Here is a 24,824-nt window from a genome sequence, read left to right as displayed (position 1 = left end):
GGATCAGAGTTTCAACCTTCAATAAATATACTGAATGATTTCACAGAGTTGAAGCCAATACATACATACCACAGGGGCTTGGCACGATTTTCCAAATGATAGTCTATATATATATGTATATAGTATCAAGGGTAGTAACTACAAAGAGGGGAAAGACCAACGTATTTAAAAAAAAAATTGTCGTATTCTGCGGGTCAAAAATCTTAGTGACACATACATTACCTTAAAGAGAATGTTTTATCTTTCCAATGAGTGTTCGATGAACAAAATTGGCCAAGTATTATCCAAGTTATGACCTGACGAATTCGGAAATAAATGCTGAAATGGCTAGGTCGGAATCTCCCTGTCCGGTTGAATAGTCGCCTCGCCTCTAATGGGTACCTCAATAACCATTCAGAAATCGAAAAATCGACGCTTGCAGCGGTATACAGTAACCATAACTATGTCAATATAGGATGTCGGTTGGTTATGTTATCCGTCATGTGCCGTAGCCAATTCCATATTACATCACCGAGCTTACCGTCTTCAAAAAGAACGGCCATCTTTCCCTAACCTTTCGTGACTTTGTTTATGTCGTCACAGTGGTCGTACAGCCAAGAAGCGTTCCGAATCTTTGTCACAAACAGCGTCCAAGTTCACAGTATTTTCATTTTCTTTCGGGTTACTAATGAATGACTGCAAATTATGCCTGCATCTTGAACAGACATCTTTTATTGAAAACCAACTTATAACACCAAGACAATGAAGACTTCTGAGTTTTTTTATTGTGGTCTGTTGCCCATTTTCAGATAGTGTTACATGTTCACATAGTATGTGATTAGGTACTGGAGTTTTTTCATCCTTGTCACAACCTACACACAAGTCTAAACTTTTCACAATGCGCAGAATTGTCTTGAAGTTACTGACACTCCGATCAAATTTATCACTTATTCCGAGATTTGACAAGTCAATCGATTTCCCACGGACATTCAGCTGCCATTTCATGTTGGAAAAATTCAAGCAGATTTCTTTCATCAACATGTTGCCATTTGCAGAAATGTTTGTAGGCATCAAGATATTGGCCGATTCGTGAGTTCTCGATGAAAGAAAGCATGATTCATCTAGTTGAAGTTGCAAATTTTCAACAGTTATAAATTCTATGTTGTCATGAGAAAGACCACAGAATGATATTCCTTTAAACACATTTTTACGGTTGTTGGACCCACTTTTTCCTCCTGTCCTTATTCTGGAAAATTTAATGTCCGGAAAGAGTTTACACACAATTTTAGCAATACAAGTAATAGATAGTGATTTCACTGAATGTTTGTCACATTGCTTTTTGTACAATTCATATAATTGCTGCTTATCGACCATTCCATCTTCAGGCTCATCTGTATCATATTTCAGCTTGGAACACAACCTGAAAAATAAGACAAAACATGAAAACATTTGTCCCTTTTTTAAAAACTTAAATTTTAATTCTACCCAAAAAATTTGAAAAAACTAAATTTCACCATCCACCAAAGTGCAAATGAAGTTTCAGATCAGGTGTTAAAGTTTGGAGAAATGCAGATTGAAGTTATTAGGTGTTTCTTTCTCTTCAAAAAAACATCTATTGTATGATTTTCAATAGCTCTTAGGTTAAATTCAGAAATGCGTGGTCTGTCTGCAAAGAAACCTTATTATGATATCTCTTCAGAAGAGATATTTCTGTTATCAGATTACTAACAGAAATGAAAGAAAAGAGCGAAAATGGAGTGAAGATCAGTCTAACATTTAATCAACAAAGATCATTCATTGATCAGCACCAACATCACTATGGGATGTAAAATGTTGATATGATATTGTTTAAAAATTGTAGCTAATTAATGCCTTATTATATCAGAAAGAATCTGTCTGTGTTTCCTGTCTGATTACGATGCGTTATTTATTTACCGAAGTCCATGAAATATGGTTAAGATTGTTGCTTACCAAAAAAATATGTACCGGGTTGAAATGTCAAGGTCAAAGGTCAAGGTCTAAACATTTGGATAAAAGATTTAGATATGTATTTACATATTCATAAGATATCTTTTCAATTTCATTTTATTAAGTCTTTGTAAGGCAAAGTATATTGGAATAAAAAACAAAATAACGTTACCAATAGTCAATCTCATAAGGTCAAAGGTCATAACCGAAGAGAAAGTTAGTTGAGGCTCAATAGCTTGAATATGTTAGTTGGAACACTCACTTTTATTAATGGTACACTTATATTCAGATTTGAAGGTGCACAAATTGCGTAACCTGATATGATAAGTCAGTACTCTAATGAAATTTGCATTGATCCTTAATTTTTGCTTATTACAGGGGATGACCAAGTGTACAAGGCTGAGGATGATGGACAAACGAAAGGCATTAATGGAGAGAAAGAACTACATCTGAAAGTGGGGTGCCCAGTTATACTTCTTGTGAATCTAACAGATGATCTGGTAAATGGATTGAGTGGAATTGTGAAAAATCTTGGAAATGACTATGTGCATGTATACTTTCCATCCATCAGTAAGGAGTACAAAATAACCAAATTCACCTTTACAAAGTATTCTCCAACTGAAAAGAAAGACATAGGTACTCGCAAACAAGTTCCATTGAAGTTAAGCTTTGCCATGACTGTCCATAAGTCACAGGGCATGACAATGGATAGGGTTTCTGTAGACTGCAGAAATATGACTCAGTATGGACAAGTTGTCGTAGCCATAAGCAGGGCAAGGAATAAAAAGGGACTGCAGATATTGAATTTCCATCGGAAACTGATCAAGAAACCAAATGATGTTGTTGACTTGTTCTATCGCAAGGCTATGTTGCCATTGTGTGATGATCTGGAATGTTGTGTGAGAGCAGATGTACCATTAATAACACCAGAAACAGATGCTGCTGCTGGCGGTGAATGTGTTTCTCCAAATTTAGAGTCATCTCATGCTGTTGATGATGAGCAAGAGGATGACAGTGATGCTGATTTGATCACCGAGTTACAACATATAGAAGATAGTTTGTCAACAAAGCCAGCCAAGTTTCCATTACCTGACAATGTGGAGTGGTGCAATATCATATCTGCTCTTATCAAAGAGCCAGCAGAAACACAAGAACAAGTACAGGAAAATATTGCAGTAAATTTTCTTCAAGATAATATGACCAAAACTATATTGTTTATTCAAAGCATGTGGGATCAACTGTGTGATATCAGTGAACAACATCTGAAGTCTAGGAAAATGGAGAACAAAGATTTTACCAGATTTTATGCAGCATGCAACAAAGTATTCACCGGGGACATTTACTACCTGCGTGTTAATGAATTATTTGGACAGAACCCCAGTCCAGCACATTTCAATATTGTATTCAAGTTGTCATGTGCTATCAGAAAAGAGGTTGTACAAAGATTAACAAAACAAATAAGAGAGGATGCTTTGAAGGAGTCCAAGAAGGTGGGAAAGAATTTCGAAGAATCAGACGGAGGACGTGGAAAGATTAGATATCTAGCTGGATGGTGTATCGTTAAGTTAATGCAAAATCGCAAGAAGAAACTGGTTACTCATATGTACAACAAAACAGAACAGAACAATGTGGGGAAATGGGCAAAAGAACGAGAGGTTTTGAAAAGTCTGGCAGCATGTGAGGCAGACTTAGAAGAAATGTCCACAGACAAGGGATCCTTAGGTGAAATCTCAAGAAGGCAAAATGTTAGGAAAGGGTTGACAAATGTCACAGACTCCTGTCATGATTTCTTTCTTGATTTAGATAAACAGATCAGATGTCTTCAGACTGAAGAAAATGTCAACATTCAGGGAACTAAATTGTATGAGTTTTTGTCTGTAAAACTGAAAGAAAACTCAAATCTGTTCATGAAGTGGAAGGAGATGTTATCACTCTCTCAGGGCTCTGATTGCAGTTCAACTTCAAGTGACATTATGAAATCATTGTTTGAGGAAGTGCTAAATAAATACACAACAATGAGTATATCTCAATTTAGGAGAGAGTACCTGGAAAAGAAACATGCTAAAAAGGTGGAAGCGACAAGAAAACAAATCAAGATGAGGAGTGACAATATCAAGAAGAAAACTTTCACAATGGACAACATCCTACAAGATACCACTGCAAATAAACTTGCATGCCATAAGAGACTTCAGTCAGAAATAATGATAGACAGAACATTTTTGAAAAATTTCAAGAAATCTGACTTAATGTTGCTTTCAAAAGCATACTGTTTAAAGGTAAATTCACACAGTTCAAAAACTGACATAGTAAGTGAATTGAATGACGCTGTTTTGAAATCAAATGAAGTAACAAATTGTGGAGCTTTACAAAAAGACACAGATACTGAGTGTACCCCAGGACCTTCTCACATATCTACCGTTAACACCAGTGCTAGCACTGGTGCTGCCTCAAAAACCGATCCAGAATTAGAACTTAAAAGAACAGCAGCACAAACTGGAAAACCAAAAAAGCGCAAAGTTACTGTAGGAAAAGGAAAAGGCAAGAAAAAGAGGACAAGTGCTGGAGTGAAATGGCCATGTGGTATTTGTAAAAGAGATGCAAGTGTGAACTCTGTGGGTTGTGATGAGTGCGATACATGGTTTCATGGGGACTGTTTAAAAATTGAAGATCTGGATAATTTGCCAGATGAGTGGTACTGCCAGAACTGCAAAACTGAAGATGGTACTTTATAATAACAGGTATAATGTGATGTTACATTTTAATGACATAGCTGAAAATGTGAATATATTACTTGTGTTATTATACAAGTAGATACCAGAAAGGAGAGGAGGATTTGAAATAAAACTAATCACAATAAACAAATGAACATTAGACTGGTAGTATTTACAATTTTAGGTATAGTTATAGTCTTGTAAATATGGCGGTTGAAGGAAACAATAGCCAAAGCATAGTAAATGTGAAATGTTTATTTTGCTTTCTTGCGATTATCTTTATCTACGTCCAAATATCAAAAATCAAATTTAGCTATATGGGCAGATGACTTTTTGATAATTGTGGGGGATATATTGCCACAATACAGGGCCTTTAAACATGTTATCTGACAATGGTATATTTTTGTTTTGTGTAATAGATAATAATAAATATTTCTGGTTTGTAAACAAAACATTCAATAGTTAATAGGTATTGTAAATATACTCGAACAATTAACACACTTTTCTATTGCTAATGACTAATTAAGAGAAGAGACAATATTGTTTTCAGATTAACTGTCACTAGGTTAACCTCACTAGTTAAATATTAAAGCCAAGGAGACATGGTTTTCCAATTATTTCCCTAGCTTTTCAAACTTTACAAAAAACTCCTTAGATATTTACTATAAAAATTGGTATATTGTGTTAATCTTTCATTGTTCCAATGCATTTGTAATTATTGGAACAAATCATTTAATATGAGACATGTATATATGTTATATTAGTTTTTAGCCATGAAAAGTTTTTCATTATCAATTCTACCATTCACTTTTTAATTTGTAAGGATCCAAATTGATTAAGATTCTTCATGAAAATCAAAAGGAAAAATTTCATCAAAAATTATCAAAACTAAAATTTATATCTATATATATATATATATATTCAATTTTGGATTTTTAATAATTAGACAATAATAATTGGTTCAACCTCTTTAATACAATTATCATTATTTAACATTACATATATGATACAAATAACAAGAGTTCATGAGAGCTATTAGAGTGATAAACAGATGAACATATGGTTAACAACAACATGAATAAAGTCATGAAAAAGTAAATAGTTTCTCTGTCATAGAAGGTATATAGAACACTAGAATTTAATACACATACCCATGGTTACTACACCTGATCATTCAAACAACATCTAGACAAGTGTAATATACACATATGCCTAATATAGCAAAGAGTAAAATTTGACAGAATATACACTAATATAATTTAGATTAAAAAATATTCATCAGGTGGAAGTATCAAGTGCAATGTGTACAAGTCTGTTTTAATATGAAGTACTATTTGATTTGGATTTGTTGTGATTCCATTAATGTGATATATTAATGTGATATCCATCTTTTAATTGATAAGAAGGATACTGATCTAATACATGACAAATATCAGCAAAATATCTTGATTGCCCACTTGGTATAAAGGGAGAGAAGTTACTTGTAAAAAGTTAAATGGTCCATGCCTAAGCAACTCTGCATATACCATTTTTTACAGAATGAGAAAAATGAAAGGGTACAGAGAGATGTTTCCTCTTGTTCCAAAAAGTAGTTTCAGATTTGTATGTATATTTTTTCCAAAAACTCATAACTCACTTGGATATCACTTTTTTGAAGGTATGTCATTTTTATACTTTAGCATACATATGCATTACTGTCATGATTGCCATTCAAGTACTAACTTTATATTTGTCAACATATTATAGTATTATCTGTCAACAAGAGTTGAATGACTCCTAAAAAATTTGGTTTCAGTTAAGCATATTTGACATAAAGTTTGTATGATCAAAATTACAACAGTATTTTAGCGTTTTCTTAAATATGTAAAATTGCCATGTCCCTGTGTTAAAATGTTACACAAGACATGCCCCTGTGCTATGTATATACCATAGAAATTGTATGAAACAAATACATATCAATATATCTAAAACCAATAATCAATTACCATGTGACGGTAAAATCATCATCTTCCATTTTTTGAATTTACCCGCTTGTATTTGTTTATATTTTTAAAAATTAAATATATTAACTGCGGAACTGTTGTTATATTCGATACTTACCATGACACTCCCATAGCCGCAAAAGTATCATCCGAGAGGTTCCGAAAGAGGTGAAGGTCATGTGGTCTTAGGCTCGAAAAATTCAGCTGGTCTCCGCCGCATGAGCCGATTAAAGTTTGATTTCGGCGGCTATGATGGATGTTTACATATATAAAACGTGTATAAACCGATAGATTGAAGTCTCCTGAAGAGATCGGTAGTAGGATTATGTAGGTAGGTGGATATTTTGTTCGGAAAAATAAGTTTTAAAAAATTAGGTCAGAATTTCAATGGCGATAGGATATTTCCCTTGTCAATATATATAGGTATTTCCGACTATTTTTTGTAATATAAAACTAGACATGCCCCTGTGTTCCGACCTAACCATTTCAGCATTTATTTCCGAATTCGTCAGGTCATAACTTGGATAATACTTGGCCAATTTTGTTCATCGAACACTCATTGGAAAGATAAAACATTTCTCTTTAAGGTAATGTATGTGTCACTAAGATTTTTGACCCGCAGAATACGACAATTTTTTTTTTTTTTTAAATACGTTGGTCTTTCCCCTCTTTGTAGTTACTACCCTTGATACTATAAACATAAACAGGGATCAATCTAGGGATTTTTTACTACCGTTTATGGGTAGTTTCCCCTCAGGATTTTGTTCCATTTTTCCCCTTAGGCTTCTGTTAAATTCACTGAAATATTGTATTTTCCCTCATTTTTATGGCAATAATATTCCCAAATACTCCAGATTTGCTTTCCTAATTAACCATTTGTTGTTTTTACTTGGAAAATGTGTTTTTAAAGCCAAAAACTGAAACTTTGTGATGTTTAGATTTCCCCTTTTCAGAACTGATTTTCCCCTTTTGTCCAAAAAGGGTAGTTTCCCCTAAATTCTAGATTAATCCCCGACATATATATATAGACTATCATTTGGAAAATCGTGCCAAGCCCCTGTGATACATACAATATAGCCATATTCAAGAGAAAGTTGGAATAGTACTTACTTTACAAGAAAGCTATAAAAATATGCAAGTCTTTACCTTTGCCAAATATCCAATGGCCAGCACCCCTTATTTTCAGAGTTACTCTTCTATAATATTAGAATACAAGAGGCCCAATGAGACTGCATTGCTCACCTGGTATTCTCTGCTTTGATCACAGCACTTTTCTTTTCAGCGAATGAAAAGTTGATAGGATTGTTTCCAACAACTATGCTGGACTTCACCCCAGGAATCTTCAGTAAACATTACCATAGGCCTCTGGTTTAGGTCATTTTTATGACCTTAATATGTGCCAAGGTTACTTTTCTGACTTCGTTCAGGCTTCAACCTACATCACAAATATCAATTCTGTGGCGGACAATGGAAGAAGCACCACTTGAACAGCCCACCGTCATCAGATGTTTGGCTATAAAGTTGATCCCAGATGGATGACATGCCAAGGCATATTATATCAGGCCAAGTGAGCTATAATTAGACTAAAACTGACCGTAATCCAGATATAAAGAAGGTAAAGGACTACAACCTTTATTTCCCTTTTGGGCCCAGCCACTTCACTCCCTAGGAGCCAGACTCTAAAAATGTCTAAAAATAAGCATGGATCTTTGGTTTCTTTGTAATTTTTTTATTGACAGTACATTTAGAATTTGGAGAAGCCTTTCTTTGAGCCAGCCCCCTTGGTGACCTTCAGGACATTGTATCGCACAGTCTTGCTGAGTGGGCGGCACTCTCCAACTGTCACCACATCTCCCGGGGTAACATCCCTGTAACATAGCAACCAAACATACAAACATCAAAATAAAAGTAGAGGAAATAGACTACATCATGTAGAATACAAATTACTCTATTGTTATCAGTTTTTATCAGGAGTTTCTCATCATGGCCATACTTTCAGGAGTGTATCAACATTATATTGCCAGAAATTTTCTGAATACCAAACCCCAAATAGCTATAGACAACCAGTCTGTCATTTTGCACATTGCTAGTACTTCAATCAAATTAGTGCTTAGGTCATAATAATTCAATGCAATCATGCCTCTAATAATCTAAACCAAAAGTAAGATCTGTATATCAGCCAGAATGAAAACAAACACAAGATTGCATTTCTAGTGCTGTAAATATGTTTTATATACCAGAACATCATAGAGTCGCCATCCCTGAACCAATATGCTTGTAAATCCAGGGCATCAGACGAGTTTATTTTAACCACATTCTAATTAAGTTTTTGGCTCACCTGAAACATGGGCTGATATGAACAGACATGTTCTTGTGACGCTTCTCAAATCTGTTGTACTTTTTCACATAGTGGAGATAATCCCTACGGATAACAATGGTCCTCTGCATCTTCAACTTCATGACCACCCCGGTAAGAATTCGTCCTCTGATGCTCACGTTGCCAGTGAAAGGACACTTCTTGTCGATGTATGTACCATCAAAAGCCTGTAATTACAAGATATTATGGAATTATTTTAACGAATACAGACAATAGGAAATGGATACCATAATAAGCTTCATTCAACAACTTCAATTCCGTGACAATTGGGAATATATCTCGCTATTAAAGAAAACAAACCTAAGAGAGCATGGTTATAATGGAGAGTATTCATTCTTTTCTTCACAGTTAACATTCCCTCTTTTCCCTGGGACAATAAGGCAAAAAGCTCTTATCCCAAACCAATGAAAGAACAAAAACCCTCCATCACAAATTCACATTTTGGGGTGGAGTTGATATGATGATTTTAATTCTGAGACTAAAGAGTATCGATTTGGCTTCCAGAATCCAGCTCAACTTTTTTAAAATCAATGTTTGTCACATCAGTCAAATGCCATGAGGCAGTGTCATCAATGATTTCAGTAGACCATCGTGATAAAAACATCATCTGTGACATACAAAATGTTTACAATCTGTGAACACTATAATTACATTTTACCAGACATTGCTTTGTTTTGTTTGGTAGAAGATAGCTATGAATGAATTTTTTTATACATTTCTTTTTTTGATTGAGAAGTATGGTTATTAATGTACATTTTTACTGCACTTAGTCAGTACCATGTCATTTTGAACCAATGATAATGTATGTGTACCAGTGTATGTAGAAAAAGATGTAAAGGTTTCAATATTTATTGAGCACCGCCAGAAAAAAATGCATGGTTTGATATAAAGGTGATACAAGTACAAATACTTGTCATCAAAACAGCAAACAAACACTTTTCTGGTTGTGAGTTATAGACCGAAACTACATGTATAAAACCTTTTTCAACAATTGTAGACAATTTCAGTAATTATGGAGGTGTCAATCATGAACTTCTAAATCAATTGGTAAATGAGTAATGTCACATCAGAGAAGTGCCATGAGGCAGTGTCATCAATGATTTCAGTAGACCATCGTGATAAAAACATCATCTGTGACACACAAAATGCTTCCAGTTTTATAAAGTCGGTTATGTTTCCAGTCAATCTACATCAAGATTTACAATATATCCTATATAGCTAATAGTCTCCTGTCCATTCAGTGTTGAAGAATATATATATGACTTTTTCTTCTGGTATGTATTAAAGCATGCTAGGATATCATAAAATCAAATCAAGATATTTTATCAGAAATAATAGAACTGTCTGAACATTAACGATCTTTCACCTTTCCCGACATGCTACTTCAATAACAAAAGGCAACTGGTCTACAGAATATGACCTGATGTCATGTGCCTACTGTAACCTCATATTTCCCAATCATGAACATATGAACTAATAAATCAATTGGTAAAGGAGTAATGTCACATCAGAGAAGTGCCATGAGGCAGTGTCATCAATGATTTCAGTAGACCATCGTGATAAAAACATCATCTGTGACATACAAAATGTTTTCAGTATTAAGTCCGATTTGTTTTCAGTCAATCTACATCAAGATTAAGACTACTAGTTTCCTGTCCGTTCAGTGCTGAAGAATATATATCCCAAGTGCCGGTATGACCTTTTTTTTCCTGGTATGACTTAAAGCATGCTTAAATAATAAGAATCACAATATTTTAGATATATAACAGAACTGAACATAATAACGATTTATCACCTTTCCTGACATGCTTGTCCTATAACATAAGAGGCCACTGGTCTGCTGATTTATTACCTATGTTACATGGGCCGACTATGACCTATTTCCCAAGCACTATTTCTTTGATGTGCATTTTGCCCTGATTGGCAGCCAGAAATAGGACTTTCGATAATATCTTTAATTTATTTACGGCTTAAACCTTGATGGCAAAATATGTGTACTACCAAGGCATCCAGTTGATCCTAGATTTTTAGCAATTTCAGAAGCCAAATAACCATTTCCCTGAAAATTGCAGGGCCAAACCATGTCAAATAGACATGTCTCTTCAATCTCAAAGAGTCATGTTTCATTTTGGGGAGTCAAACACATACTTTTAGGATCTACTGGATGCTGTGTGTACTTACAGATTATGTATTAATTATCCCATTTAAATGCTCCGAGATAGCATTTAAATAATAATTTATCATGAAATAAACTCTTGGGTTCAGTCCATGGCTGATCTTACCTTACTTTCAAACATGACAATTTCTGTCAATACAAAAATCAAATTAGTTTTTTTTGTACGAAACAAAATGCTAGTAACGAAAGGAAAGCAATTCAGTTTTATTTCCTATGTGCAAATCAGTTTTATTTCCTATGTAGATCTGTGTGTTCCAATTATATATCAACATAACATGTTTTGTATCCCTTCAGTGGAGAGTTCTGAAGATCCATCACTTTCATGTTGGAAGAGGAAAAAATAATTATTACTGCATTTTTTATGAAAGAATAATATTTTGCCTTCAACTGGTGGCAAGGATGAATTCTTTTAACATTTTGTTGTTTAACATTTATGTGAAAATGGAGAATGTTATCAAATTCTGAATTTCTGAAAATGTGACCGCCAACATCAGGTAAATAGCCATAGGGAAGTTAGAGGTTATGCACCACCAGTGACCTATCATAAATTTATTGCTGTGTCAAACTTCAAAACATTGCTGGTGTACGGATACACCAGAAAATACCAGTGATGCTTAAAAGTCTATCGCAAATCAAATCATATTAATATCTATTTAGCAAACTCTGTGATTAACTTTACAGTCACATCAGTCAAGTGCCATTTGGCAGTTTCCTCAATGATTTCAGAAGACCATCGTGATAAAAACATCATCTGTGACAGGAGATACGAGTTCCCTGTATATACCTACCTCTCGGGGTGTTTTGAATCCTAGACCAATAGACTTGACATATCGCAGGTTCTTTTTGCCTTTGCCTGACAATATACTCTGCTTCTTGTTCAAGAACACATTGTTCTGTTTCTGGAATGACCTTTCCGTCTGTGAACAAAGAAAACTTTGAATTAGTAAATTTTGTATGTAGGTTCTGACATTAATTTTCTTATTCAGTATAAACAAGAGATCCCAGAGGGATCTTGGCGCCCACCATTGAATGATCTTCATAGGTTCCATGTCAGATTGATCTTTTCTCTACTTTTCCCTTCATTTTACTAATCTGTGCAAATTGAGACATCCCTCCAGTACTTTTCAAACAAGGGAATCCTAGCTATATAAGAAATTTGAGATTTAACGATAATGGCTGTTTGTTTGCCAGGTTGTTTTCAGGACAGACAGACTGGTTTTCACAACTGTCCAAAATGCAATACAAGGGACCAAGGGGAACCTACTTATGAAATTTGAGAAAGATCCATTCAGTACTTTGAGAAATAGAGATAACAAACTTCAATTGTCAAAATCCAAGATGGCGGTCTGTCGGCCATATTGTTTTCCAATTGATCTCAAAATGCAATAAGCATAACGAGGCACCAAGGGGAACCTCCATATGAAATTTGAGAAAGATCCCTTCAGTACTTTCTCAGAAATAGTGATAACAAACTTCAATTGTCAAAATCCAAGATGGCTGCCTGTCGGCCATGTTGTTTTCAGATTGGTCTCAAAATGCAATATGCATAACTAGGCACCAAGGGAAACTTACATATGAAATTTGAGAAAGATCCCTTAAATACTTTCGCAGAAATAGTGATAACAAACTTCAATTGTCAAAATCCAAGATGGCTGCCTGTCGGCCATGTTGTTTTCAGATTGGTCTCAAAACGCAATATGCATAACTAGGCACCAAGGGAAACTTACATATGAAATTTGAGAAAGATCCCTTAAATACTTTCTCAGAAATAGCGATAACAAACTTCAATTGTCAAAATCCAAGATGGCTGCCTGTCGGCCATATTTTTTTCCGATCAGTCTCAAAAAGCAATATGCATAACTAGGCACCAAGGGAAACCTACATATGAAATTTCAGAAAGATCCATTCAGTACATTCTCAGAAATAGCGATAACAAACTTCAATTGTCAAAATCCAAGATGGCTGCCTGTCGGCCATGTTGTTTTCGGATTGGTCTCAAAAAGCAATATGCATAACTAGGCACCAAGGAAAACCTACATCTGCAATTTCAGAAAGATCCATTCAGTACTTTCTCAGAAATAGTGATAACAAACTTCAATTGTCAAAATCCAAGATGGCTGCCTGTCGGCCATGTTGTTTTCCGATTGGTCTCAAATCGCAATATGCATAACTAGGCACCAAGGGGAACCTACATGTGAAATTTGAGAAAGATCCCTTCAGTACTTTCTCAGAAATAGCGATAACAAACTTCAATTGTCAAAATCCAAGATGGCTGCCTGTCGGCCATGTTGTTTTCGAATTAGTCTCAAAACGCAATATGCATAACTAGGCACAAAGGGGAACCTTCATATGAAATTTCAGAAAGATCCCTTCAGTACTTTCTCAGAAATAGCGATAACAAACTTCAATTGTCAAAATCCAAGATGGCTGCCTGTCGGCCATCTTGTTTTCCGATTGGTCTCAAAACGCAATATGCATAACTAGGCACCAAGGGGAACCTTCATATGAAATTTGAGAAAGATCCCTTCAGCACTTTCTCAGAAATAGCGATAACAAACTTCAATTGTCAAAATCCAAGATGGCTGCCTGTCGGCCATGTTGTTTTCCGATTGGTCTCAAAATGCAATATGCATAACTAGGCACCAAGGGGAACCTACATCTGAAATTTCAGAAATATCCCTTCAGTACTTTCTGAGAAATAGCGATAACAAGAATTGTTTACGGACGGAGGGACGGACGGACGGACGGAGGGACGGACGGACGGACGGACGGACCACGGACCACGGACGCAGGGCGATTTGAATAGCCCACCATCTGATGATGGTGGGCTAATAAATACAAGCACACTATATATTGTGTGCTCATTTATGATCAGTTGAAATTTTGTGTAGTTTTTTTCTCTCACAATAACTAATTTACGTCCTTTTTCATTTCAGAACACAGACTGAATTAAATCTGAGTAAAATGGCAGAGGTGTAAAAAAAGATGTCTAACCACTAGTCTAGGGCCAGTATAATAAGTCACCAAAAATCCGCTAGCCCAACAAGTATGGGGTAAAAATGTCGGAAAAATTAATGATTTATTTAATAAACATATTCTGAAATGCTCTTTTAGCATACAAGTGAAAACTATGATAGTCTTGTGATAATTGGAGGTCTTTCACAATAATTTGGCACAAATAACTCCATATTATACTCAGATTAACAACTAGGTAAGGCCATTACCAAGAATTTTAATGTTTAAAGTGTGTTTTCATATCTGCTGAAACATCGGAAAGTGACTAGCAGTGATATTTCTACATGCCAGTCCTGGGTCAATTGCAAGGACTCACAAAATTTTGTTGCGACTCGTATAGATATTCTGGAAACATTGAATTTTTTAGAGCAGGGCTCATAGCTCAACACAACATGAAAATGACACATGAAAATACGAATTTAGATTAAATAATAAAAGTATCACTGTGTCAGTCTTAAGATATAACTGAATTAATGTCTGCCTATGGTTCAGATTTCAGTGATTCAAATTCTGCTCTAATCCTGATTTTTTCCTCTACTTTTACACCTGTCTAACGGACATTTTCTTTTCTTTTTTAAATTTCTGTTAAATGTTGAAAACTATTTCTGTGATATTAGTGAGTCACATCAGTCAAATGCCTGAAGAAGGCAGTGTCATCAATGATTTCAGTAGACCATGGTGATAAACAAACACTTTTCTGGTTGCGAGTTATAGAACAAAACTACTTTTTTTAAATCAATGTTTGTCACATCAGTCAAATGCCATGAGGCAGTGTCATCAATGATTTCAGTAGACCATCGTGATAAAAACATCATCTGTGACATACAAAATGTTTACAATCTGTGAACACTATAATTACATTTTATCAGACATTGCTTTGTTTTGTTTGGTAGAAGATAGCTATGAATGAATTTTTTTTATACATTTCTTTTTTCTGATTGAGTAGTATGGTTATTAATGTACATTTTTACTGCACTTAGTCAGTACCATGTCATTTTGAACCAATGATAATGTAGGTGTACCAGTGCATGTAGAAAAAGATGTAAAGGTTTCAATATTTATTGAGCACCGCCAGAAAAACGCATGGTTTGATATAAAGGTGATACGAGTACAAATACTTGTCATCGAAACAGCAAACAAACACTTTACTGGTTGCAAGTTATAAAATTATAGACCGAAACTACATGTATAAAACCTTTTTCAACAATTGTAGACAATTTACGTTATTATGGAGGTGTCAATCATGAACTTCTAAGTCAATCGGTAAATGAGTAATGTCACATCAGAGAAGTGCCATGAGGCAGTGTCATCAATGATTTCAGTAGACCATCGTGATAAAAACATCATCTGTGACTGGAATCAATGCACCATGCATGATATTTTTTGGGTAGGACGGACTCTTATGTAGTAGTGTACACCCAAAACCGACATCAATATACTACAGAATATAGGTTAAAGGAAAAGTCAATATATATCTTATTTTGTTATGAGAACTCGCCCAAACTGCATTTTCTCATATTTGCATAAATTTAGATTTATGAATGCATGGCAATATGGTTTGGTAATCTTTCTAGATTATTACTATGGTTTTATTTCTGAAATCTGCAATATTAACAATAGCCCAAAATACAGCTATTGTTCAAAATATCATTTGTCTGACGATTAATATTTGCATCCGAGCACTGAAAGCGAATTACAATATGAGAACGGTTATGTAAGTGTCAAGGCCTGATTCTATTATGACCCCGATGCACAGCATACGAATTTCTCGCACTGGGCACAGAGGAACGTGCCCCTGTGCTGTGATGAAATAAGGAACATGCCAGCTAGGATTAAATTGGTTATTACCAATGAAGTAATTACTTTATTATATATTTAATAAGACAATTTAAGAGCTTATTTCCTAAAACTACATTGATCTGGTAACCATAAGATTCTATTTCAATGAGAAATGCTATATTTCTCCTCTCCCCACATGGCTATGTACCTGTTCCGCCATGTTGGTCGTGTAAGAGACCGAACGGGGTCTACACACTTCCGGTTACAGGGCAAGGTTGTGTTAAGAAAAAACGAAACGAAATCATCGTTTGAAAGGAGGAAACTATTTTCGGGTTGATGTCAAGATTAATGATTAAATAAAATATCTAACAATATCATAACACACAAGCATGAAAATCTATCTTGTTAAAAGTATTAATTATTTTAAACGCGATCAGCGAAAACTGATTTCGGTGGGAATGTAATATTAAAGATGTCACCGCATAACTTGGAAAATAACATTTTGGTAAGACTATTAACAGCAGACAGTAAAATTAAAGTCGGATCTTGTCATTAGGCGCCTAGTGTGTTTCTTTTATATTCATTGGCTGTGAATATGTTTCAAATGTGTAATTAGTTCGTCTGTTTACTTAAAATAATCAGAGACGTATATGTCATAATGTGATGCATTTACGTTTCTGATATAATATGTTTATATAATGAATTGTGTATCCGGTGATCTGTACATGTCTGGGTGTAGATCGAAGGGCTTCTTGAATACGGAACAGTTTTCCCAATCAGACAGATACTGTTCAGGATTTGCGAAAAGGGGGGGGGGGGGCAGTCATTTAGCGATAATGCGAGCGCCGTAGGCCCGAGCTTTTTTCTTTTTTGGCGAGGGGTCCGGGGGCCGCCAAGGTAGCGCCCTGGTAGGGGGCAAATTTGCAATCATTCGGGATCGTTTTATAGAGGATTAATTCCTTCTAGTGAGTAAGTTGCACGAATTCATCGATGCATTCAAAGTTATATCTGACGTGACTTTCACGTGCGATAATAATATCGAAAGTTTGTAAGTTGCTCGTGTAGAGAAAGTTATTGACTTTTCGTTAATACACCATATTTATAAAGTCAACATGGACTAAAACAAAAATAAAAGACTTTTAAAACATTTTTTTTTCCCGCTAACGGATCAGAAATCGGAGATCGCAGTGTGTTACGCGTGCGTGACCATTTATATATATTAAGCTTCAACTTTCGGCCATATTATTTTTCGATTTGATTAAAACATGTTTTATTTGCATGAGTATATACAAAAGGATTGGGCAAAGGCTTTCAAACTTATATGAAGCCATTTCCCAATTATATATATATGTTTTTAGATCTATCAACAAATGACACAATCACAACATGGTATCATCGCGAGCATACATTAGATTTTTCATTTTTTTCTTCTTGTTTAGGCAGCCGCAGAGATATCCTCAAGAAATATGACAAAACCATGTTCTTGATCCGCTAGTGCTGTTAATCTATTACTGCTTCAAACACTTACATGTATACATACATATATACAGAGACCTATATAGTATATAGGTCTCTGATATATATATATAAAAATTAAGGAAATGCTCCTACATATCATTTCACTTTCTCTTCCTTCTTTTCTTTTCTTCACTCTGTTTTTATTATAATATACATGTACTGTATTGGATAATATAACTTCACTGCTGTTTTTTTTCTTTTTCTTTATATAACATGATATTTTGGGGAGAGGGCGTTACTAAGTTGGAAAAAATCGCTCAATCCTTATTATCCTTGTTTATGATGTTTTGATAATACAAATATTTTCAAACTAAACTAGACTTAATATGCTATCTACACTTCGGAGGTCTACGGCGGAACAGAGGTGACATGAAAAATATTTGTTTATGTAGGCTGACATTCCCCCCCCCCCCCCCCCCCCCCCCCCCTTTACGTGCTCACGTAAAACGTTTGTGTACGATAAAAAAAATCAATAAGATACAACCATGGATGAAGCAGGGCAAGTGATTGAAAAAGTTGAAAATCCAAAGATAGTAGAAATATTATGTTGTGCGGAAAGACTTTTGACCCGAAACTGTATATGTTACTCATTTATGACCCGACATAAACCCATTTTTATAACAAGAAATACATTGGCCATATAACTCGTATTATATATCCTCATGAGCTTGAAGTTGGCAACACCGAGTCGCTCTGATGTCAGCCGCATACCTCGATCTCCACTGAAAAATGTTATAATTTCATTGTCCCATTTAAGAACTTACATTTCGTGTTAGTAACGCTGAAACTTCAAAAGCTGCGATACGTAAATATTGCAGTTGATTATCATATATTTAGGGGTAAGTTTGTAACATTGGCACAGCTTTCTTGATATATATCACATACAAAGCATCACAAGGTTTCGATATATGGTTCATCTTGATATTTTGTTTAATACTATGAGCTGACTCAGAAGTTAATTACCCTTCCAGTACACCTGGCAGTGTATGTTATCCTTGAATGATTCAATGGTTATTTCCAATCACCAATACATGTATTTAACCACTGAAAAAAAACTGTAGCAATGTTCTTTTAAGCGAGAATATGAGGTGTGTGCATCTTTAATGCTGTGCAATGTTCTTTCCATTATATTTAAAATGAGAAATTTATAACAACCGTCAAAGCAAGATGGCGACCATTTCTCGACGACTCGTCTCTAAACAGATGATTCGGGTATGTATTCTGCTTTGAATGGACGAACATGTATTTCTGATGCCAGAAAGCTCCCTCTCTATCTTACTTTTGCGAACTTTTAGTAATTGTTTGAAACGGTTACAGAATAACTTTAAAAATCGCATTAAGCGACCCAGTTAGTTTGCCCTTGACGCCAAATGACGGGACATCAAAAATATTTGCTCTTCCGATCGACGGGAACTTTCGTAAGCTGTTATATGAGGATATCAGCTGAATGTTGCAGAAAATTTAATAGAAAAAATATCATTCAACGAATTGCAGGGCTTGTAAACATACACATCAGGATCTTCACTAACTGTAATTTCAATATGAGTTGCCTCCCATCCATTGCTTTTAGATCACTTGATTGTGTCATTTTTTTGCCAGTGTTCTTAGTGACAGGTATATATTATAAAGAAAAAAAGACTTCGGAAAAAGCTCATTTAAAGAATTTCAGTGTGTGCGAATGCTTCACAGGACACTGTCAAAGTCAAACTGTGTATGAAAGCTATATATACGAGGCTAGGGGTACGTTTCCTACCTTAATAATTGGTAAACTTTTCAAACTTCATCTAAAGTTCAACCTGTGTGATGAATTATTACAAACTTGCCTTTGTAGTTGATCCTGAGACCAAGTGTTGTTATTTTCCAGGTTAGTCTGAAATTCAATTGATAGGGAACAGATCTAGAGGAAAGGAAGCTTTAATATTAGTCAACAATCTGTTATTTTTTGGCCTTGTCAACTTGCCACTTGACTTACTACGTACGTGTATACAGTAAAACACGGTTATAGCGAATCCCAGGGGACCAACTGAATCAGTTCGTTATATTGATAGTTCGTATAATATGTGTATTATGAGTTGTTGTTTTTTCTAAAAAATTCGCTGTATGAAAATATTCAAATTAAAATACAAACAAACAAGTACAAATTAAAAGTGATGCAATTATTTTAAGTCAGTTATAACTTTTATTTCTGATGAAACTTTTCGTGTGAGGCAAGTGTGTACAAAGTACTAAAAACATCTGAGGTATCATTTTGAGACTGGCGAAAACGGCTTGTTTCGTGTAAATAATCACTCGTTGAAGCACCACTGATTACGGAATGTTCCTCCTCTGTCTCTAGCTGTTTTCTCCTCGTCTTCACTGTCCGAAACGTTCACAACGCCTTTTACAACATCTGCATCAGTCATCTCCGTAGTATTACTGACGAAATTGGTCGCTGTGACCTTGACCCCGGCAGCGTTGTTTTCACTAGCTCTCAGTCGCTTGATGATAAAGCCATTGCGAAACATTTTAGTACTGTGTAAACACGGAGACATCTAAGAATTGTTGAAATAACACGGAATTTCAGGCGGAGGGGTCGCTAAATTGGTTCGTAATAGGCAATACAATGTATTTCGCTATGTGAAATTCGCAATAATAGAATTACATAGAAGTAAGAGGGAGAATAGCTGGGGAATCAGAATCAGTTTGTAATATCCATAAAATCACTATAAGCGTGTTTGTACTAAACGTGTTTTAATGTACAGCCATTTTGTACCACTACTTAGCAATCGCATCATGATTTTCCTAAAACAATACCATCTTGAAAAATAGGTTTTAAACTTCTCAAGTTCTGCCAATGGAATTTAGCTCAGACTTGCCTGAAACAATCCTGAGATGGTCCTGACCAAGAGCTGTTAATTATTGGGTCACTTTAAATCCAAGATGGCCACATCACTATGGCCTCAATCTTGAAAAACATTATTTTCAACTTTTTCTTCAGTTCCAACATAAGAATTTAGCTAAATTTTGCAAGGAATGTTCCCGATATGTTCCTGACCAAGGTTGTTAATTTCCAGGTCAATTAAAAATCCGAGATTGCCATGATGGTTGCCATTTAATTTTTAAAAAGAAAAAAAATGTTTAGTTCCATTTTATGGAATCAAAATAAAACTTGCTAGAAAGCTTTAATTAGATGGTCCTGATCATGTGTTGTTATTTTTCAAACTGGTCCAAATTTCCAAGATAGATGCTGCAGTGGCCATTTTATTAATACAAAATTGTATAACAAGAATACACATCTATTAAATTTAGATAAAACCTAGGGATGATCCCGACATAATCCTGACTTTGTGTTATTTTTGGGACAACAACAGTATTGCAATTTGCACAGTTGTTTTCAATATTTAATATGCAAGCTATATTTGGTTGTTATTTTTGCAGATTCCTTCAGTATTCTGGAGAAATGAAGGAACAGCATCATCCACTCCACCAACTTCCCAAAAGCCTCCACAAGAGGCTAAATCACCAGCAGGTAAATACACTACTTTAGTTTGCTGTGGTCAGGATTCAGGATTTCTTCTGGCATTTGACCAGTTGCACTTGTGCAAGATTTTCTTTAAGTGCTATTCTTGTTACTCTCAACACAGACTCTTTAATGTATCTATATCATTTTTCGAGATAATCATTCAATATCCTTTATTTATTGAAATCTCCCTCCGATTATTATTCTTACAAACATACCATATTTTTATCTGCAATTAATGAGTAATCCCTCCTTTTAATTTTTGCAGAATCATCACTTTAAGATAGTCGGCTAATATAAAAGTGGTTTACAAATGAACCCTCCCCAAACTTTAATAATAAATTTTACACTAGAGGATGGGGCTTATTTAAGGGTAAAATTTACCGTAAATAGGGTTGTAAACTTTAACACTAAGGGAGGGGCTTATATGAAGATAAATATGGTTTACAAATAAAACATGAACTATGTTAATGACATGAAATATCTGATACTTTGCAGCAACAGGCCCAGAACCACTCCTTGATCAGACTGACAACACCAAATACCAAGCAGAACAAGTCCACCACTATAATGAAATGTCATTCTACGACATTGAGGGTGAAATGGATCAATTACGCCTCAAACAACCATCAAACAAAGTAAAATTTGAGCTCGATTTATGATACAGTCTGTGTTAATAAGACACTAGATTGATGGACACAGTGAAATGTGAATGTGTGCTACGAAATGAATTCTATGTGGTTAATTACTTTAAGGAGTATTTCTGTAAATTAATGTATTGGTCGTTATATATTAAAAATGTTAGAAATATGATGAAATGGTTTTGTTTCCTTATATATAATTACTGCCTATTATAAATACAATTAAACCTCGCTACAAATTAAACTCTAAACAACTCAAGGATTCTGCATATATTGAAGTTAAAATTAATTTCAGACCGTTAAAACTGAAACTCAGGATATCTTGTAGTGTAATGATCCTACTGAATTACAGGTAACGAGGTAGGAATATATATAGGATCTGATAGTAATAGAGATGGTATTCAATGCAGGAGCCAGATCCAAACGAAACTGGCATTCAGTGAAAGATTATTTCTTAAAAATGTAATCAGAAATAATGTGGACAGAACTGGTTCGGAAAGGGAATAAGCTCAACTACATTTGTGGAATGCAGAGTACCTTTTAGTTGTCCTTGTCCAACACCCAATTTCCAAGTTCTGACTTGTGCTTTCCTGAAATTCAGCTCTTGTTTGTAGGGGGAGGTAGCACACAAACACTGAAGGTAGGGCTAGAATTGGAAAGTTAGCTGGTGTTTTATTGTTGACATATCAGCACATTTCTACTGTGTGCCTGTCTGCAAGGTGGCAACAAGAAATCTTATTAATTTGGTCAAAAATCCAAAAGGTAGATGGTGTAAAATTTTTCTCAATTGCCAAACAGGAAAAATAGGAAGATTTCAATTTGGAGTAAGCGGACCTCGCTGATCATGAGCAGTTCCCCTAACAAAATTTGGCAAATTGCTCTCGAGGTGAAGGTTAGCAGGTTTGCAAATGTAGAAGCAATAGAAAGGTCTTGGAACAAGGAACACAAATTTAAAATATGAAAGCCTTACGGGTATCTTGTTCAGTTGATCTACTGTGGCCAATGTTAAAAATGCTTTAAAAGTAGGTCAAAGGTCATGGTCAAGACCCGCAAATGTAGTACCAATGGATAGGTCGTGTCGCAAGGAACACACATCAAATATCAAGCTGTATCCTTGTTAGTATAGTTGTCTAAGGACGACACTGTGAGTAAAGCAATAGCTCCCCTTGACTTCATCCCTGCAAGCTGAAAATCACTGTCTACATCACACAAGAGTACTGTTGTAATAATTGTAAACCACTTATCCTCATTAACGTGCACAAAACATGAAACAAAATTGATGTTATTAAATTTTTATCATAGTTATGGTGCATTAAGTAATGATGTTACTTAATTTGTTGAAAATAAAACATCCATTATACATGTACTTATTCTTAAGAGAGAAAAAATACTAATGGAACTTGACTGAGCTTAACACGGTTGTAATTAAGGCAGCTCAAATAGTTCAGATTGTTCGTCCAGAGCGCAGAGGTCCTGGGTTCAAGTCCTGGTCTTCTATTACACTTGCAAAGCATATCTCCATACCAAAACCTCAATCTTTTTACAGTTGGGAGAGAAATCTCCCTATATGACAAAAGTAAGGTAAAAAAAAAACGAAAACACAACAATACAGGCTTGTGCAGTTTTCAACTGCATATTTAATATCACTGGTGTTGTATGCACATTAAAAACTTGTGATGATGTACAACTGTAGTAACCTTGATAAAATAATGGATATACAAACTTCAACAGGGATAGTAAATACTTTTAAATATTTAAAATATTCAACACATTGTTAATCTAGAACATTTTACTCTCCATTTTCCAAGTAGAATATTTTAATATTTATTGATAAAACATCACAGGCATAGTTTAGGGCACTGTCCAAACATGTACAACTTCAGGGCACAGCCATAATGTACTTGTAGTAAAATATTTCAGTCTACTTTTTGAGGTGGGGGGGGGGGGGGGGGGGGGAGGGGGGCAAGGTTTGATCCAAACCTATTGTGTGCTATAACTCTTTCAGTACTACTGAATACACTAATGACAAAACAATGACATCATTGACTTTTAATGAATCGTTGGAATCATGCTTAAAAGTCTCGTAGAAAGAGTCAAGGCACGAATGATTGATGTCAAAAGTTGAACTACTGAATGATAAATATATCTGAATAATGAACTAGCTCTATAATTCTACATATAGGTAAGAATTAGGATCACATACTCTATGTACCAGTCTTTTCAATGTATATAATGATTGCACACTAAATATTATCCCTGTTCCTACTTTTGATATACTGAAGCATATTAGTCAAAGGAAGCTCTCATTTAAAGTACTAAACTCCACATCTTCAAAATAATGAACAAATTTTGAGGTTATTTTTTCTTTTCTAGTGCCAAGAAATTATTCTCTTAATATTCCCCCAACACTGCAATGTATGATGCATGTGGTGTATGTGGGACATTTGGAGGGAATGGAGACACACCTACACATGGTCAAATGTTAACTATTTATATACCAGGTATCTGAAATTCTATTAAAAAAAATATCTTAATACATATTGTCCAATGAAATAAAGAATGTATTGTGATACTGAGAAAAAGCTTTTTCATTAACGTTTGAAAAAGAGATAATAGAAATTACTTCACCTTATGTATCGTGTGTATTTTAAGTTATAAAAAAAACTATTCATGATCACTTATTTCATTCCCTAGAAGGAAATAAAACATTTATCATTGATATAAAATTAAATTTGTTACCTTATATTTAATAATTAAAAACAATTTTAAGCATTTTTTAATACGGTAACCAGTCCAAAGTAAGTCGTGAAGTGTATAAACTTTTTAAATTAGAAATTGAAGTCATATCATTATAGCAGTCTCATAAAATCTTGCTCTGATACATGTACATTACACCTCACTACCTCACTGTGTACACAAATATTTGTTTGAAAATTATCATTATTATTTTTTCTATTGTGTACGGAATGTACGATTGTTCTGTAAGACGTCAACATGTGCTTTCCTATGCAACCTCATTTACATATTGTATTGAATAATATTTTCTTAAGTTCTTGACATTCTGTCAATACAGACATAGCTTTCATGAGACATTTCAACAGGAGTGAAACAACTACAATTTATTTTCACAAAATTTCCTTTGAATGATTTCCATCCATTCTTTAATTATGACAACCCTG

The 24,824-nt window shown here is 34.8% G+C and overlaps 3 protein-coding genes and 6 non-coding genes across 10 annotated transcripts; 1 reads left to right on the top strand and 8 right to left on the bottom strand.

Moving 5' to 3' along the window:
- Nucleotides 1-576: 576 nt before the first annotated feature.
- On the bottom strand, nucleotides 577-7,112 carry LOC117336613. Its single transcript, XM_033897225.1, has 2 exons — nucleotides 6,759-7,112; nucleotides 577-1,399 (listed from the first exon to the last, which is right to left on the bottom strand). Exons 1-2 carry the CDS (start codon nucleotides 6,770-6,772, stop codon nucleotides 577-579), a joined length of 837 nt encoding a protein of 278 aa, XP_033753116.1. The 5' UTR covers nucleotides 6,773-7,112.
- Nucleotides 7,113-8,348: 1,236 nt separating this feature from the next.
- On the bottom strand, nucleotides 8,349-16,310 carry LOC117336068 (40S ribosomal protein S11-like). 2 transcript variants are annotated; one of them, XM_033896429.1, is made up of 4 exons: nucleotides 14,026-14,073; nucleotides 11,982-12,185; nucleotides 8,979-9,184; nucleotides 8,349-8,508 (listed from the first exon to the last, which is right to left on the bottom strand). In XM_033896429.1, exons 1-4 carry the CDS (start codon nucleotides 14,056-14,058, stop codon nucleotides 8,385-8,387), a joined length of 567 nt encoding a protein of 188 aa, XP_033752320.1. In that variant the 5' UTR covers nucleotides 14,059-14,073; the 3' UTR covers nucleotides 8,349-8,384. The 2 variants fall into 2 exon arrangements, with proteins under 2 accessions (XP_033752320.1, XP_033752322.1); XM_033896431.1 differs by lacking the exon at nucleotides 14,026-14,073 and adding an exon at nucleotides 16,196-16,310 and having other exon boundaries at nucleotides 8,354-8,508; nucleotides 11,982-12,110.
- On the bottom strand, nucleotides 9,551-9,629 carry LOC117336971. The gene has a single exon (XR_004534732.1). It is a non-coding gene; the product is annotated as a small nucleolar RNA SNORD35 (small nucleolar RNA).
- On the bottom strand, nucleotides 10,075-10,153 carry LOC117336974. Its single transcript, XR_004534735.1, has one exon. It is a non-coding gene; the product is annotated as a small nucleolar RNA SNORD35 (small nucleolar RNA).
- On the bottom strand, nucleotides 10,516-10,594 carry LOC117336975. The gene has a single exon (XR_004534736.1). It is a non-coding gene; the product is annotated as a small nucleolar RNA SNORD35 (small nucleolar RNA).
- LOC117336972 lies at nucleotides 11,871-11,949 on the bottom strand. The gene has a single exon (XR_004534733.1). It is a non-coding gene; the product is annotated as a small nucleolar RNA SNORD35 (small nucleolar RNA).
- LOC117336970 lies at nucleotides 14,950-15,028 on the bottom strand. The gene has a single exon (XR_004534731.1). It is a non-coding gene; the product is annotated as a small nucleolar RNA SNORD35 (small nucleolar RNA).
- On the bottom strand, nucleotides 15,482-15,560 carry LOC117336973. Its single transcript, XR_004534734.1, has one exon. It is a non-coding gene; the product is annotated as a small nucleolar RNA SNORD35 (small nucleolar RNA).
- Nucleotides 16,311-18,620: 2,310 nt separating the features above from the next.
- Nucleotides 18,621-21,817, top strand: LOC117336756 (NADH dehydrogenase [ubiquinone] flavoprotein 3, mitochondrial-like). Its single transcript, XM_033897389.1, has 3 exons — nucleotides 18,621-18,717; nucleotides 20,923-21,013; nucleotides 21,503-21,817. Exons 1-3 carry the CDS (start codon nucleotides 18,673-18,675, stop codon nucleotides 21,664-21,666), a joined length of 300 nt encoding a protein of 99 aa, XP_033753280.1. The 5' UTR covers nucleotides 18,621-18,672; the 3' UTR covers nucleotides 21,667-21,817.
- Nucleotides 21,818-24,824: the final 3,007 nt, after the last annotated feature.

Source organism: Pecten maximus, chromosome 10, assembly GCF_902652985.1.
Source record: "Pecten maximus chromosome 10, xPecMax1.1, whole genome shotgun sequence".
In the NCBI taxonomy this organism is placed as follows: domain Eukaryota; kingdom Metazoa; phylum Mollusca; class Bivalvia; order Pectinida; family Pectinidae; genus Pecten; species Pecten maximus.
Note: the sequence above shows the minus strand (reverse complement) of the source record. Positions and strands in the feature narration are given on the sequence as shown.